We start from the raw sequence: 14,481 nt of genomic DNA on the forward strand, positions 1-14,481 counted from the left end.
GGTGGTTTATAGAAGGGGCTGCAGTGAGAGGATGAACAAAATGGTAAAAGAATTTTTGTTAAATATATATACAAAAGTCCATAAAATGTAGGGTAAATTGCGTTAAGGTAAAGACAATTACGAAAAAATCCCTTTTCTTTTTCGAAAAAATCCACTATTCAATTGTGAATTTTCTTACACGTTCATTCTTATGGTATCAGATTCAACATAAATTTCGTGGCAAAATTCTCTAATTTTTACTCGTTTTCTGCAAAAATGCAATTTCCGATACATCACAATCTGATATTTACAAGCTAAAGAGGCATATCTTATAATCATCTTGTTTTGAAATATGAAGCTTGAATGTGATAAAATGGGTACAAACTAGAGAATATTCCACATAATCTAGAAAATTCCATTCAGCGTGTAAGAAAATTCGTAGTTAAGGGTGGTTGTAATTACCCAAACATAAGGGATTTTTTTCGTACTTTATCAAACCAACTTTTCATTAGTATGTATCTAAACAACATACATAACAACTTAAAGAAACTTCTTATTTACTTGCAATTCATCCTAGTGCAGAAGAACAACACACAATCTCATTACAAATCAAAACTTCACAATGGTGCCTTTTCACTCACAACTATAGAGCATCAAACCTACAAGTTCCGACAACATTAGAACGAACAACTAATCGCCCGACGAATTTTGTAACCCTAAATCTCACAAGAAACACACTAGCTCGTGACTAACAAGTCGAATTACATCTCCCTCGCTTTTGCACCCATAAATAAATAATAAAACATCACAACTCTAAATATGTAATTCTATTTCTTGGAAAAAAAAAAAAACACTAGTTTCCAAAGGTGTATCTGATCAATTGTGTTAAGATATCGACCCACGTATCGGGGACACCTGGCAGGCACCAGTGCATGCAGTCCTGGCCCCACACAGCCACTGCATCCTTCTTCCCTAACCAAATAGCTGGATGAGCATCGGCTCTAAACTCGCTTAGATGACTCAGATCGAGTTTTCTGATACTCGTTCCTTTCAGTGACTCCTCAATTATACGATTCAATTTTCTAGCTTCTTTGTTCACTCCGTTATTACTCGGATCAAACCATAAATCGAGCTGCACATGCATATCACCATTTATTAATCTTCCACAGAGAATATCATATAGTATTTTTACCATCAATAACTTAGAAATTACTCCCTCCTACTTACTAATTTTAATTTTTTGAGCGAGAATCAATAGTGAAACAAATAACAAGCGGGGGTATTTTAGTCATTTTATTTAGATTTTTACATAGAATCCATGAATATTAGCCCAAGACGACAAGTAATATGGGAAGGACGGAGTACTATGTATGTGTGTGAGTGATTGAATTTGAAAAACAACGACTAACTTAGTAGTATTTCGAATCTTATTCACATACCAAATTTAAGGAAAACGATGAACGAGAAACTAGTGGGACCCGTTTTATTGGTTTTCCTTTTTTTACCTGAAATTGTTCAAGAGGGTCATCGAACAAGCAAGTTCCGTTTTGATTCCAATCGCCGCCATGAAAGTGCCTCGGCGATTGAAGCCGCCACAATTTGAGTACGTTTTTGGGGAATGATTTCTCAATGTGGGAAACCATATTTTCAAGAACAATTTTGAACCCTTCAAACATATTCGGAGAAGGACGTATTGGTTGTCCATTCTCGAAGAATACGAGAGGACTCTCTTTCGGGAATTTGTCGTAGCCCCACCTATAATGAAAACAAGCAGAAAATACGTATGAATGGCAAGCACTACTAATCTTTAAATCATTAATAACGAAAAAGAGAACAAAGAACGACGAATCACCAGTGACCAGTATTGAAGACGAGAACATTGTAGAAATCGGCAATGTGGGCCCAGTCGGATGATGGAATATCAACGTCTACTCGGTATATTCCTTTGACTCCGTCTTGGACAGATAATTCAGTCTGCTTAGTCTGCCACCTTAATTTAATCAGTCATCAGCTAATAGTGAGGCAGCCATCTCTAACAAAATATGCACAAACACCTTACATAAAGAGAATTTTTTTAACAGGAATCGCAAACGAGAGAATCAAAATTCTTCCCATGAAAAAAAACATGTCGCAAACAGAAAATATTTCCAGATAATGTCTGGCCGACTATTGTTCGGGCAGAATGTCTAATTTGAAAGTGCAGTAGTAAATGTGTAAGACTGAAAATCATGTGGCCAAGTATAATACTTAAGTAACAACTATAGTTATTATTAGGTGTCATATTAACATGGGTAAATTACGGCCACCCCGAGGTAAGGTCAAATTACAAAAACCCTTTTCTCTGTAGGTAATTACAATCAGACCCCTGAACTATGAATCTTCTTACGCGTCCACCCTTCGATAATTACAATCGTCTACCTGAACTATGAATCTTTAATGAAATCTTCTAGATTATGTCGAATATTCTCTAGTTTGTACCCGTTTTACCCCATTCGAGCTCCACATTTTGAAGAAAACAAGATGTTTATAAGATGTATCTATTAGCTTGAAATATTAGATTGCGGTGCATCAGAAACTACATTTTTGCACAAAACGAGTACAAACTATAGAACATTCTACGGAAATCTAGAAGATTGTGTTGAATTTGACACCATAAAGGTGGACGTTTAAGAAGATTCATAGTAGAGGGTGGTTGTAATTTCCTAAACACGAGGGATTTTTTCGTAATTTGACCTTACCTACCTCATAGGGACATTCCATTAGGGTTCTACTTCTACATACACTTCCATTCAACAATTTATACTCGTACACTAATTCATAGTCCATTAACTAGGAATCTCGCCACGATAATTCCCCGGTGCAAGTGATGCTTTATAGATTTCATGAAAGCGACTTACTATCTCACGAGCGAATCAAGAAACGAACAGCTTCCGAAACACGAATACGGATATTTATAGATTACAAAATCATCAAGAAAGCCGATCACCGAATGCAGCAATGCACAACACATGTTAACTAGACCACGAATATCGAAAACCGATTAATTTAGCCAATCGTAAAGGTAAAAAACACTTACTCATACTGTGCCAGCAAAACTGTTCGATGATATGCCACAGTGACATTGTACTTGGGAAAATAAGCACCTCTCCAAGCACCCTTTCTCTTCCACTTCTTAGCACCGGAATCAGCCGATCTCAGTATACACAAAAACGAAACCAGAAAATTCTCGTTCAAAGAATCGCCCACAAACCCAATGTTCTTATCCCTCATCGTATTCAAGAACCGGAACGGGTCGACCCGGTTCAAATCACAGGTTTCGGGGACCCATTTCCAGGAATTGATCCGGCCCATGTTTTCCCTCTGATTCCTGATGCAGTTCCACGAGTTCCTGTGGAATGGGCAGGTTGAATCGTACATGGGTTTGCGGGTAGGGTCGAGAACCCATTTGCCTTTGAATAGGTCGCATGGGGCGGAGGGCAGAAGAGGGATTTCCGAAGTGGGAGATCGCCGGGCGGCGGCGACGGCGGTGGTGGTGGTGTAGAGAGGGAGGATTGTGGAGTAGAAGAAGATTAGTAAGCATGAGGGAAGGATTAAGCATGTGATTAGTTTGGGGGTTAGCTTTGAAGATGCCATTAACATTCACGCACTCCGCAGCAATCTCTTTGGAGTACCATTTCACAGAGGTTGGGTTGGGGGCGGTGAATTTTTTTGAAAACCCCCTCATATTTGGGTAATTACAACCACACCTCTCAACTATGTATTATCTTACGAAAAGACCCCTCACGAGGTAAATTTAGGGATGTTAATTCGGTAAAATCGAACCGAAATTTTGGTACGCCAACATTTCATACTATTTACCAAACTTAATATACAATTTGAAAATAATCGAATTACATAAATTTTGTATAAAAATATTTAAAATGAGGGGTTGGCTATAAATACCAAAACAAGAGGGTTTTTTTTTTCTTCGTAATTTGGCTATACCTCAGGTGGGTGACCGTAATTTACCCTTATAATTTATTATTTAACAAAATTCGGGATTGTAGCTCGAAAATACTTTTGGCTAATTTCGAATGGGAATTGAAGTTGAGCATGACGTTTTTTTATTATAGACTTATAGTTCCCAAATACGTTTGAAATTTTCCCAAAATTATGACAAGAAATTGAAAAAAATGTAGCTCAACTTCAACTCTCTTTCCGTAGCTCTGCCCATCTACAATATCACCATTTTAGCTCTTTACCCCATGTATGAAAAATTAGACGTAAATAGTGATAGTAGATAACAACCCTCGGTTCAAGTGCTAAGATGTTGTCACCATCAGACTCGTCGGCTCTTTGTCATTGAAATGAAACATAACGAGACTCTGTAGGGAGCTGATTGTAAGCGAAATTAATAGGGTCAATGTCATGTCCAAAGTATACCAAATCTCCGATATTTACAAAATCTCACTTATATTATTATTATTATTATTATTATTATTATTATTATTATTATAGGTACTTTAAGAAAATAGAAGTCCCGAATTTCGTTGATTCGTTAAATTTTTCTAATTATGGAACAAATTTTTGCATTTCAATTTTCAAAAATTCCGATTTCCGAATTTCGGAATTTCTAGGAACAAAATATAATTAATTTTTACTTCCATATAACTATAAATTTTTTCACAAGTGCTATTTTCGATCAAATCCGTCTGATTTCCAATTATAGATGAATGCATCAAACAAGTAAGTACCAATCATTCTATTATCCAATATATAATAATTAATAATTAAAATAGTTAATCCTCTATTTATTTATTAATCCAAACAGAAAAGTGGAAATCCAATCAGCCGCTAATATTGGAGCGAGGCACATGACCACCCACCCACCACCACCACCACCACTTGCACCACCTCTCTCCCTCCTCCCATTATTCTCTCCTCCTCCTCAGATTTTCAGATTCCGATTCTCATTCTCTTCATTGCGCTGCTCCTCTTCTCTATCAGGTTATTATTTTCGGAATGGCGAATCGTATTCAATTTCATCTTTTTTTGATTGATGATTACATTGTTCTGTGATGATTTTTGATTATTCTCATTCTCGTGTGCGTTTTTTTTTTTATTTTTAGTTGCAGTATAATTTGCTCACAGATTATTATCTCTTGCGGTTTGGTAAAGTTGGATTTTGATATTGTGTTTTATGATATTGAATCTCAGCCGTTGATTTTTTTTTTTTTTGCTCCATGTAGCTCCAGTAGTAGTTTCTTATGGTTATATTTTAGTACCTAGTTTGATTTTTTGATTGTTTATCTGCAGAAATGGATAATGGTGGCAATTCGAGTTTGTTTCCTCTGCATCGCTGCAAAACCATTCACCTGGTTGGTATCATATTTCCTTACTCCAAAATCAAATAAATAAATAAAGTTTTTTTTTTTTTAATTGCATTCAGAGAATTTTTTGAATTTGCTGCTGCATCTTTAATTTGAAGGATATTCGAGTTTTTCCTCTTGGGTTTTTCTAAATAAAATTCGAACTCTTTTGTGGTTATTTAAACCATATATATTTAGGTGAGGCATGCTCAAGGAATCCACAATGTAGAAGGAGATAAAAACTACAAAGCATACATGTCTCCCGAATATTTTGATGCACAGCTTACTCAACTCGGCTGGCAACAGGTCGAAAAGCAAATCCCAGCTTTGTAATTTACAGTTTTCGTCTCTTTTGTTGATCTACCTAAAACACTTGAATTATTTACTGGGGGTGTGACGTAATTGGTTCTTGAAAACAGGTTGACAACTTGCGTAAACATGTTCATACGAGTGGGCTTATCAAGAAAATCGACGTAGTAATTACATCTCCTTTGTTAAGGTAGTAGTATCTCGGTATAAGAAATTATGCTGTTTTCGAAAATATATAACCAATGTTGAGATTTCGTATCTGGACCGTAGCTTTCACCTGCAAATGTTCCTACAATGTATCACGTCGTTGTGTTATGTTGTTTGAAATTTTCAGGAATATAAGATTAGGAGAAGTGAAACAGTGCCTCGTGTACGTATTATCAACTCATTGTGTTGTAATTTTTTTTATGATGATTTCAACTCGTAGGACCATTCAAACAGCTGTTGGGGTATTTGGTGGTGAGGGGTATACGGATAGGACGGATGTATTACCACTAATGGTGGCGAATGCTGGAAACAGTGACCGCGGTGCGATTTCGAGTCTTGGTTGCCCACCTATTCTTGCAGTCGAACTCTGTCGAGAACATCTGGTTTGTCCACTAACACAACAAATAGTCCTTTAAATAAGGGTTTGATCTGAGGTTTCTTGAAAATTATTTCTCTAAATTACGTCTTGGCTTTATTTTCGGTAAAAAGATGAAGTCGAGTGGAACATTTTATTGGATTTGTACTATTCAAATATCTTCCTAACATAAATCCCGCTGCAGGGAGTTCATCCTTGTGATAAGAGGAGAAGCATTAGCGAGTATCAATGCCTTTTTCCTGCACTTGATTTTTCACTGGTAAGGTCGTTTAATTACTGTTAAATATTTTAAGCACTGCGTGTTTGAGATCGGATGCCCTGTTTCGATTGCTCAAGGGTTAAGCCGAGTGTCCTTCCATTTCTCACTATCCTTATGCAGATAGAGAGTGACGAAGATAGCTTATGGGAGGCTGACGTCAGAGAGACAAAGGAGGAACTTGCAGCTAGGGGAATGAAATTCATGAACTGGTGATTCATTCTCCTCTAATTCCGTACACACTAACCTCGTCAAGGTCAAATCACCTTTTAGCGGGCATTAAGTGTTTTTTAATGAATTCTAAAACCTCTCGTCTTCTTAGTTAATTGCATCTTTTTCTTCCCAAACTGTAGTTGATTTACCGTAGATTTTTTCCGAGTGGCCTTTTTGAGTGTTCCGAATAAGCCCCTTGTATAGAAAAACTTCATTCAGTGTGTGCTTTAGTAAGATGTATTTTGTTGATTATTCAATTTTATTACGCAGGTTATTCACGAGGAAAGAGAGAGATATAGCAATTGTTACACACAGTGGATTCTTATTTCACACACTGGCTAAATTCGGCAATGACTGCCACCCTCTTGTGAAGAAAGAAATTTCTAGTCAGTAAGTTCTTATAGACCCATTGTCTTCCATTGTAGCTTAAGAGCTATGGCGGCCGTCAGAGTTATGTATATATATTTTAATATTTATGTATATCGTATGTATAAGTTTTGTGTTTGTTTTAATTTATTAATGTCTCGAGGCATTTATTCAAATCTTACATTCTTACAACATTTTAGAATATGAGTAGAGCCTTAAACCCCCTCATATAAATGGCTGCTCATAGTAATACATTTCGCCACATGTGTGCAGTTTTGCCAACTGTGAGCTTCGCTCAATGGTCATCGTCGACAGCAGGTAACAAACAACTCTCGTGAACTCAATCTCTCTCTCTCAGTATACATATGTATGCAATTTCTAGCAGGCATTTAGATTAATGAAATGGTTTATACATTTGGTAGCATGATCGGGTCAGATTCTTCGTCAACTAACTATCCCGGAAAAATCCCGAGTGGACCTGATCTTCCTAGTGATGTTGCCGATGAAAAGAATCAAGAAAAAGATACATCCTCGTAATTTTGCACGATTTTAAAGAATGTATACAAGCAGTGGATGAGGTGAATATGCGTGTTTTTGTCAATGTTGTGTGTTTTATTTATCTATTGGTTGTTACCATTTGAACAGTTAAGGGGCCATGCGAAAACAGTCCCAAAATGTTTGTACCATTGTTGTCTTCATTAAATCTTTAATTTTTATCGAACAGTTGTTTATTTCTTTGGCTATTCGGTCTACATATATATAAACATTCTTTGGCTATATATATATGCGCATGAGATAAAGGTTAGTTGCAGAAAAGTAGTTGTATTTGTAGTACACAGAGGAAGCTCATACACGTATAACTTTATTTGAGGAAATAAATTTGCCGTGCATGCATAATTATTTCAGATATCGATTGAAAAATCGAGTAAACAATCAAATGATGCCCTGCGGTTGTTTCAATCCTCTTTCAAGATGTCGTAAAACTGCAATGGCTTTTTCTTTGGCTCAGAACAAAGTTCCTGGAATACAATTAACATATCTATTAGTACTAATTATTGAGCAAATGAGGAGGTTTTTCACTTGGGTGAAACGTTAGCAAAGCAATTACCTCTACAGCAGCAGCCAACCGTAAAACTGTAGCTTCACACCACGGACGGCCTATGATTTGTAGGCCAATCGGGAGTCCTTGCTTATCATATCCAACCTGGATAAAGTTAACTTAAGTACTGTTTGTAATTACATGGATAGCTGATTGTAATTGCGAATCCTCGTTTGGTTTCATTTTCATGTTTCCATTATTTGTAACTGTTAGTGTTTTGATTGAATTGGAAATGACAAGCAAGAAGTAAGATTAGTTACCGGGACAGATATTGCAGGAAATCCAAGAAGATTTGCTGTTACGACAAAGCGCATTAAATTTCCTGAGAAGAAGAACAAATGTAGCATTAGATGAATTTATTTTAATAATCCAAACATCACTAGATAATTGTACTAATTTTTTCTCGATTAGGATCCACAACTAACCTGCAACTTGCAAATCTGTCTCCCCAGAACTAAGTGCAGCTGGAGGTATTGGAGGTGCCGTCATCCTGAACAAATAACTCTAATCAAATAACATTTTTGACATTATATTGTATGATATTGTGAGAATATATCAACGACGAGTAAATTGCCTAGCAAATTCTATCGTCGTACCCAGTAGTTGGAGTAACAATGACATCCACCTTTTTAAAAATCTCCGTGTGGTAGTACATTAACCTTCTCCTACAATAGACAGATGAAACTTGAAATGTTAATACAGCTTGAAGATGTTGATCAATTATAGCAGGCTTGCTTACAATATATATATATATATATATGTTATATCAAGTTTCTACACTATTAACTTCGATGAGAAATTCCAACCGAGCTTAACACTTTCTTATCTGGCTTGACTGGATCAACGAACACTCATCTAGTAACAAAGCACCATAACAAAGGGAGATAATCTAAAAATTATGAGTTACCTCAGACTTTGAGCAGCAACATAGTCTGTTGCGGAAAAGGACTGGAAAAGTGCTAGGTTCGTCCGCGTGTCAAGTGTAAATTTCACTTTTTTTCTGGATAAAAGTAGAGGTTCATTCGGATTATATCAGCATATAAATCATTTCTTAAGATACACACTACATTGAGATAATCTTTGAATTTAAAGTGGCAAATTCAAGTCAGTCAGTTTACAGACGACAAAGGTAAGTGAACACACCCATCTTCATAATCAGGATACAATCCGGATGCTGATTCAGAGCCAATTGAAACAATGTGAGCATTGCGCATCTCATGAAGCTCAGGTATAACAATCTCCACTGTCTTTTGCATCAAGAGAAAGGAATTCAAAACACTTAAATTTTTGCGGCCACAAATACTTATCTTATTTCGAAGTGTGCAGTACAGTTCTTACGAGGGAAAATATATTACTATTTGTTAATTAAGAGAGCATGGAAACAGACCTTGCATCCATGTGCTTCTAATAAACGGTTGAGAACATCCTCACACTTAGCAGAGATGTCAGTAGAGAATACATCGTTAAACCACTGCAAGTTGGATATAATAGTAATTACATTATATTCAAGAGTAAATAGAAGAAATACTCTTTAACAGCATCGGCAAGTGATTTACCTCTGTGTACTTCCCCAATCTCAATGATCCAAGAACATCTCGACTATCATGTGAAGTTAAATTAGGCAAACAAGGGGGTGACTGCAAAGAAAATAAAGGTTAATTGATTGTCTTCGTTTTAGGGATCTCCAAAATGTGTTAAGACAGTAATCGTCTTCACACTCATATCAATCATAATATGTGTGAACAACACATGGAACAACCAAATAGAGAATTTGCACCAAAAACTACTAAGTGTATGAAACAAGGTGATTACAGGTTTCAAGGCAATTCTTTCAGCGGTTGACGATCCTAAAATTGCCGCATACCTGAAACATGGTCAGCAGATAAATTGGTGAATCTTAAGTGTCCCAGCTATGCAAATGCTAAATTACCTAATGTATACATTGCATATAAACATAGAATCAAAGGTAAGGGTTAGAAGTAGTAGAAGTTTATATTGGTGCTGAAAGTGTTCCAGAGATAATTCATAAATATGAATTTGGTACTATAACTCATACATATCAAGATGGTAGTAAAACATATTATATGATATCTAAAACATGACTACTTACACAAGTATTGTATCCTCGACATTTGATGTGATGGGACCGATAATCTCTACTGTCCCCGAGTCACATATTGATCTGCCAAAAATAAATTTAGACAGCCAATAAGTGAATTGCATCACCAATGAAATAATTTTGCCTTGAAACCACTTCTAGAAGAACCGTATAGATTAATAATACTCTAGAATTTGAATCATAATCATTTTTAAGCTAAACTTTGATAAAGACATTTTTTTTTTGCACTAGATGACATAAGGATAATTACTTCGATGATTCTTTTTGACAAAAGAAAGTAAAGATGCATAAAGAACTTACCCTTTCATATCAGTCCTCCCGTATGTTGATTTAAGCCCCACTACACCACACAGCGAGGAAGGAATACGGACTGATCCTGCATTTGAATTAGGAAAACTGAAATTACAATACTTTCCTAACCAAACCTTACAAGGAATTTACAATCTGATGTTTTCCAAATTTACAACCTCCCCCATCTGTTCCTAATGCAGCTGAACATAATCCAGAAGCTACAATAGCTGCGGGCCCTGAGGACGATCCACCAGTATATCTTTCAGGATCATGTGGATTTCTTGTTGTTCTGCATCAAGGAGGAAGAAGCAAGTAAAGTATTCAATAACAAAACTGATCTATGCTCGGACCGTTCTTTGATTTTCATGTTTGAAATCTGCTTGTCAGTCTCAGATTACAAAAATTATGAAAATTAAATCCAATTTGTCCAGATACCATGACCACATCCATACAGTTTGGTATATATGCATAAGTAAGCATAAATTTTCCTGTATTTCTAAATCATAGTAAAACTAGAAATACATATTTAACGTGAATATGCGTGTTCTGTCGAATTTTAAAGCAAAGGAAATCCTAAAAGATAGTACTATATTAAACTAAAATATTACTTTTAAAGAATCGTTCATGGAGTAAGTATTTCGTTCAACATAAAAGTATGAGGCTGATAAACTTAAAAAGTAAAATGTGTTTGAGAATAGTGTTTCGACTATCACTGGGGAAAAGGGATGCAGATCATACATACTAATTTTTTCCACTATGGAGCTTCAGATATGTTTACCAGATTTTCATAGAAAGACTAATAATTTGTTTTTATTTTTTTATTTTTTTAAGTTACGATTCCTGGACCTAGAGGAATCAAAAGATCCTGATGAATTTTTTTAGCCAAGTGCTAGTTCAACCATCAAAGTTTATTAAACAAATTGAACTGCAACATACCCATGATTTGGATTATTTCCTGTCGTTCCCAGACCCAATTCATGCATATTTGCCTTCCCAACTAAGATCACACCACAGGTACGTAACCTTGCAACACATGGTGCATCCTCTTCTACAGGACGAACCTCGTGGAAAAAGGTCGTTCCACCTGTTTGTTACGATGCAATGGTTAATTTTTTATTGTTAAGAAGGATGATCAGCATTGTAAATTCAACTAAATACCTTTTGAGGGATAAGGACAGCAATCAATATCATCCTTAATTGCAATAAAAATTCCATCAAGAATTGATAATGGGTTCCCTGCACAACATACTCGTATAAGAATTTTTCTGTGCTAACAATTTACTGAAACTCCAGTTGCAAATTAAGAAACGTGACACGATGCATGGCATAAAATATTGTACCTTCCTCAAACCTCCGAGTGGAAGCTGCAGCTTGCTTTCTTATTAGCTCAGGATCATAAGAAATCAACAATGGAGTTGGGGGCTTCTTAGTTTTGAACTCATCTATTGCTAAGATGAATCTCTCTGCAACCTTTAAAATAAAGTTTCTATCAATGCATAAATTGTAATTGATAATGAGTATAGATGTAAAGTCATCCTTATCTGCTTACAATAGACGGGGTTGTAAGCTTAGATCTGTATGCATATGCATAATCTCGAATCTTCCAGTAGCGGAAAGGTGAAGAAGAATCAGCAATAAAACTCTTGGCAGGATCATAGTCTGGAAGACTCTTCAAGGCTAATTCAACTCTTCCTTCAGGCTTTCCATCCTCATCCAAAGGAATAACCTCGCTCTCTGATTCTGAATTCAAACGTGTTACCAAATTAATAGATGGGAACTGTAAACTCTGAAAATTATTACAAAATAGACGCAACTCCAATTCATTTGTGGCCGTATTTGTCAGGCTGACCTATTACTGAATGTAAGTTCAATAACTTACTAAACTCCTCCATTTCTTGATCTACTTCTCATAATATTATTTACCCTAATTTACTTGGAAACTACGCGAGAGAGTAAAATCAGGTCATTATGCAGCCAGTAAAACCAAGGCATCGAATCTCTGTTATATATCATTATTAACCATTAACAATACGATCATTGTCTATATTCCAAAAACTGTAGACTTCATTTATTCTAATTATACACACTTTAGGATTTAACAGCTCTATTTAAGCAAATGAAGGCATAATTTAGTCTAAGACGCCGGTGCCAGTGCCAGCTCTATTGTTCCACAGTTGGAGAATATAAAAATTCTGTTACTTCTCCTTCTTTTGTTCTCTTTTATTTCTCAATGTCCGAAATTCACATTCGATCACAGCTCAGAAAATATTGCTTCTAACTTACGATCGAATTCTTAAGAGCTTTTATAATTGATAAATACAGGACTATGGTAATTAATTAACCTTGTGGAGGGAACTCTGGTTTAAACATTGGAGGCTCTGGTATCACAGTATTTCTCAGCATCTGATCACATTAACCATAAAATTAACAGTTAAAATCTTCAGAATACACATTTCAACAAATCGAATGTAATTTAACTTCTATAATCGGAATTTAAAATTTTCAAATGGAAAAAGGAAGACAAAAACACTGACCTCAATCATTTTATTATCCTTCTTCAAACGAGATATAATCAAGGAACCAATCAGCGGCGTCTCGACCAATTTCACGAACAACTTGAGTGAAAATCCAGTCAAATGCGGCGCTACAATCGCAAAATTCGGATTAAAATCGATCAAAAATTTCAGATCAAATTGGGAAAATAAAAATAAATAAATTAGAGTAGTCGAACTCTGACTACACCACCTTCAATTTTATCATACTGGTATTTCACCGTAGCCAAGTCAACCTCATCGGCGGGCAGCATCACTTTCTTCTTCCCCATTTTCTCAAGGAGAAAAACTTTCGTCCAATCCACCCAACAAAAACAAAATCAAAAACAAAAAAAAAATTAAGAACTGGTAAAATAATTGATAAAAAAAAATCTCGAAAGTCGAGGTCTGATCGTCGAATCAACACTCACATTTTCCACTTCTCGAGAAAACCAGAACAGAAATTCCTGCGTTTTCGGCAAATCAGTAGCAGTTAGACTTTTGCCAGTACAATATGTTGTTAACGTGCGCAGATAATGATATAAAGCGGTGGGCCCGCCGGAAGGTGAATAATAATTAGGTGAATTAAATGACCGGGAACTAGGCGGGAGGAGGGGTTGAGAATTCGGAGATATATTAATGGCGGAATAGAGCAAACAGTCAACAGTCAACAGCCGCTTACGTTGCGCACGCAGCGTAAGATAGAGAAAGGCCCAAGCCACCGTCAGTCTTTTTATCCGTTACCGTTAGCCTCTTGGATGTTGACTTTGACGTTGACAAAATAGATTAAATGGGCTTGGGCTTTTGTTTACGGGGGATATTATATTGGACCGGTCCTTACCAATTGACATATATGGGTATCATATTAGCCTATTAGGGATTCAAATTAACCTTTTAATTTTTTTATTTATTTTTTTCAATTATAGTTTCCATATATATATTAGTATATTACAAATTTGTTGTTAGATTAAATTTTGACAGTGGACCAATTACATTAATTGTAATATGATCGGAACCGAAACCAAAATTGAAACCCTCTAGAATTCTTTCACGTAAAAGGACCTTATCTAATTAATTTGATATGTTGAAAATATATGTGACATTTTCCAAATTAATAATTGATTCACTATTAATTTTTTGCTTCAAGAAAAGAATAATATATGATCAATATTTTACCTTGAGAGCACAGTCAAAAAATTGGTTTAATTTGTAAGATGGACGTTGACCTTGAAGGACAGTCAACCTGCAACTAAGGTATCTATCTGGTTGTCTTCTGCTAATTACAGGTCATTTACAGTTAGAGAACATTAAACCTTTTTTCTGCTAATTAAATAATTAATTAAGTAATTGTTTACAATTTCCCATAATTAATTTTAAAAAAATCCCT

At 35.7% G+C, this 14,481-nt stretch overlaps 3 protein-coding genes across 4 annotated transcripts; 1 reads left to right on the top strand and 2 right to left on the bottom strand.

The window, feature by feature from the left end:
- Positions 1 to 512: 512 nt before the first annotated feature.
- TBL12 (trichome birefringence-like protein (DUF828)) lies at positions 513 to 3,702 on the bottom strand. Its single transcript, XM_088824045.1, has 4 exons — positions 3,056 to 3,702; positions 1,832 to 1,969; positions 1,485 to 1,734; positions 513 to 1,111 (listed from the first exon to the last, which is right to left on the bottom strand). Exons 1-4 carry the CDS (start codon positions 3,616 to 3,618, stop codon positions 833 to 835), a joined length of 1,230 nt encoding a protein of 409 aa, XP_088680171.1. The 5' UTR covers positions 3,619 to 3,702; the 3' UTR covers positions 513 to 832.
- Positions 3,703 to 4,539: 837 nt separating this feature from the next.
- Positions 4,540 to 7,833, top strand: LOC105949609 (Phosphoglycerate mutase family protein). Its single transcript, XM_088824106.1, has 11 exons — positions 4,540 to 4,704; positions 4,790 to 4,965; positions 5,275 to 5,336; positions 5,526 to 5,633; positions 5,747 to 5,826; positions 6,064 to 6,226; positions 6,404 to 6,478; positions 6,599 to 6,687; positions 6,959 to 7,078; positions 7,328 to 7,372; positions 7,477 to 7,833. The coding sequence occupies exons 1-11, from the start codon at positions 4,688 to 4,690 to the stop codon at positions 7,589 to 7,591; spliced, it is 1,050 nt and encodes a 349-aa protein (XP_088680232.1). The 5' UTR covers positions 4,540 to 4,687; the 3' UTR covers positions 7,592 to 7,833.
- Positions 7,834 to 7,839: 6 nt separating this feature from the next.
- FAAH (fatty acid amide hydrolase) lies at positions 7,840 to 13,797 on the bottom strand. 2 transcript variants are annotated; one of them, XM_012972914.2, is made up of 21 exons: positions 13,526 to 13,797; positions 13,309 to 13,404; positions 13,098 to 13,207; positions 12,906 to 12,966; positions 12,113 to 12,303; positions 11,904 to 12,033; positions 11,722 to 11,799; positions 11,500 to 11,647; positions 10,740 to 10,852; positions 10,573 to 10,648; positions 10,264 to 10,335; positions 9,966 to 10,017; positions 9,710 to 9,790; positions 9,541 to 9,624; positions 9,297 to 9,400; positions 9,061 to 9,153; positions 8,750 to 8,818; positions 8,579 to 8,643; positions 8,414 to 8,475; positions 8,163 to 8,258; positions 7,840 to 8,073 (listed from the first exon to the last, which is right to left on the bottom strand). In XM_012972914.2, exons 2-21 carry the CDS (start codon positions 13,385 to 13,387, stop codon positions 8,011 to 8,013), a joined length of 1,827 nt encoding a protein of 608 aa, XP_012828368.2. In that variant the 5' UTR covers positions 13,388 to 13,404; positions 13,526 to 13,797; the 3' UTR covers positions 7,840 to 8,010. The 2 variants fall into 2 exon arrangements, with proteins under 2 accessions (XP_012828368.2, XP_088680227.1); XM_088824101.1 differs by having other exon boundaries at positions 13,309 to 13,408; positions 13,526 to 13,592.
- Positions 13,798 to 14,481: the final 684 nt, after the last annotated feature.

The sequence above is a fragment of the Erythranthe guttata genome, chromosome 2 (genome assembly GCF_056151865.1).
Source record: "Erythranthe guttata isolate IM_541 chromosome 2, IM_541, whole genome shotgun sequence".
Taxonomy (NCBI): Eukaryota; Viridiplantae; Streptophyta; class Magnoliopsida; order Lamiales; family Phrymaceae; genus Erythranthe; species Erythranthe guttata.

What these genes read in the sequence shown, in the direction of transcription:
- TBL12 (XM_088824045.1), bottom strand. Translation starts at nt 3,618, where the DNA reads ATGTTAATGGCATCTTCAAAGCTAACCCCCAAACTAATCACATGCTTA. An exon ending in GTTTTGCTGGCACAGTATGA is followed by an intron (nt 1,970 to 3,055) that starts GTAAGTGTTTTT and finishes GATTAAATTAAG; the next exon opens with GTGGCAGACTAAGCAGACTG. An exon ending in ACCCTCTTGAACAATTTCAG is followed by an intron (nt 1,112 to 1,484) that starts GTAAAAAAAGGA and finishes ATGCATGTGCAG; the next exon opens with CTCGATTTATGGTTTGATCC.
- LOC105949609 (XM_088824106.1), top strand. An exon ending in AACTCTGTCGAGAACATCTG is followed by an intron (nt 6,227 to 6,403) that starts GTTTGTCCACTA and finishes ATCCCGCTGCAG; the next exon opens with GGAGTTCATCCTTGTGATAA. An exon ending in ATGGTCATCGTCGACAGCAG is followed by an intron (nt 7,373 to 7,476) that starts GTAACAAACAAC and finishes TACATTTGGTAG; the next exon opens with CATGATCGGGTCAGATTCTT.
- FAAH (XM_012972914.2), bottom strand. Translation starts at nt 13,387, where the DNA reads ATGGGGAAGAAGAAAGTGATGCTGCCCGCCGATGAGGTTGACTTGGCT. An exon ending in CCAGTATGATAAAATTGAAG is followed by an intron (nt 13,208 to 13,308) that starts GTGGTGTAGTCA and finishes TTGCGATTGTAG; the next exon opens with CGCCGCATTTGACTGGATTT. An exon ending in CACTCGGAGGTTTGAGGAAG is followed by an intron (nt 11,800 to 11,903) that starts GTACAATATTTT and finishes TATGTTGTGCAG; the next exon opens with GGAACCCATTATCAATTCTT.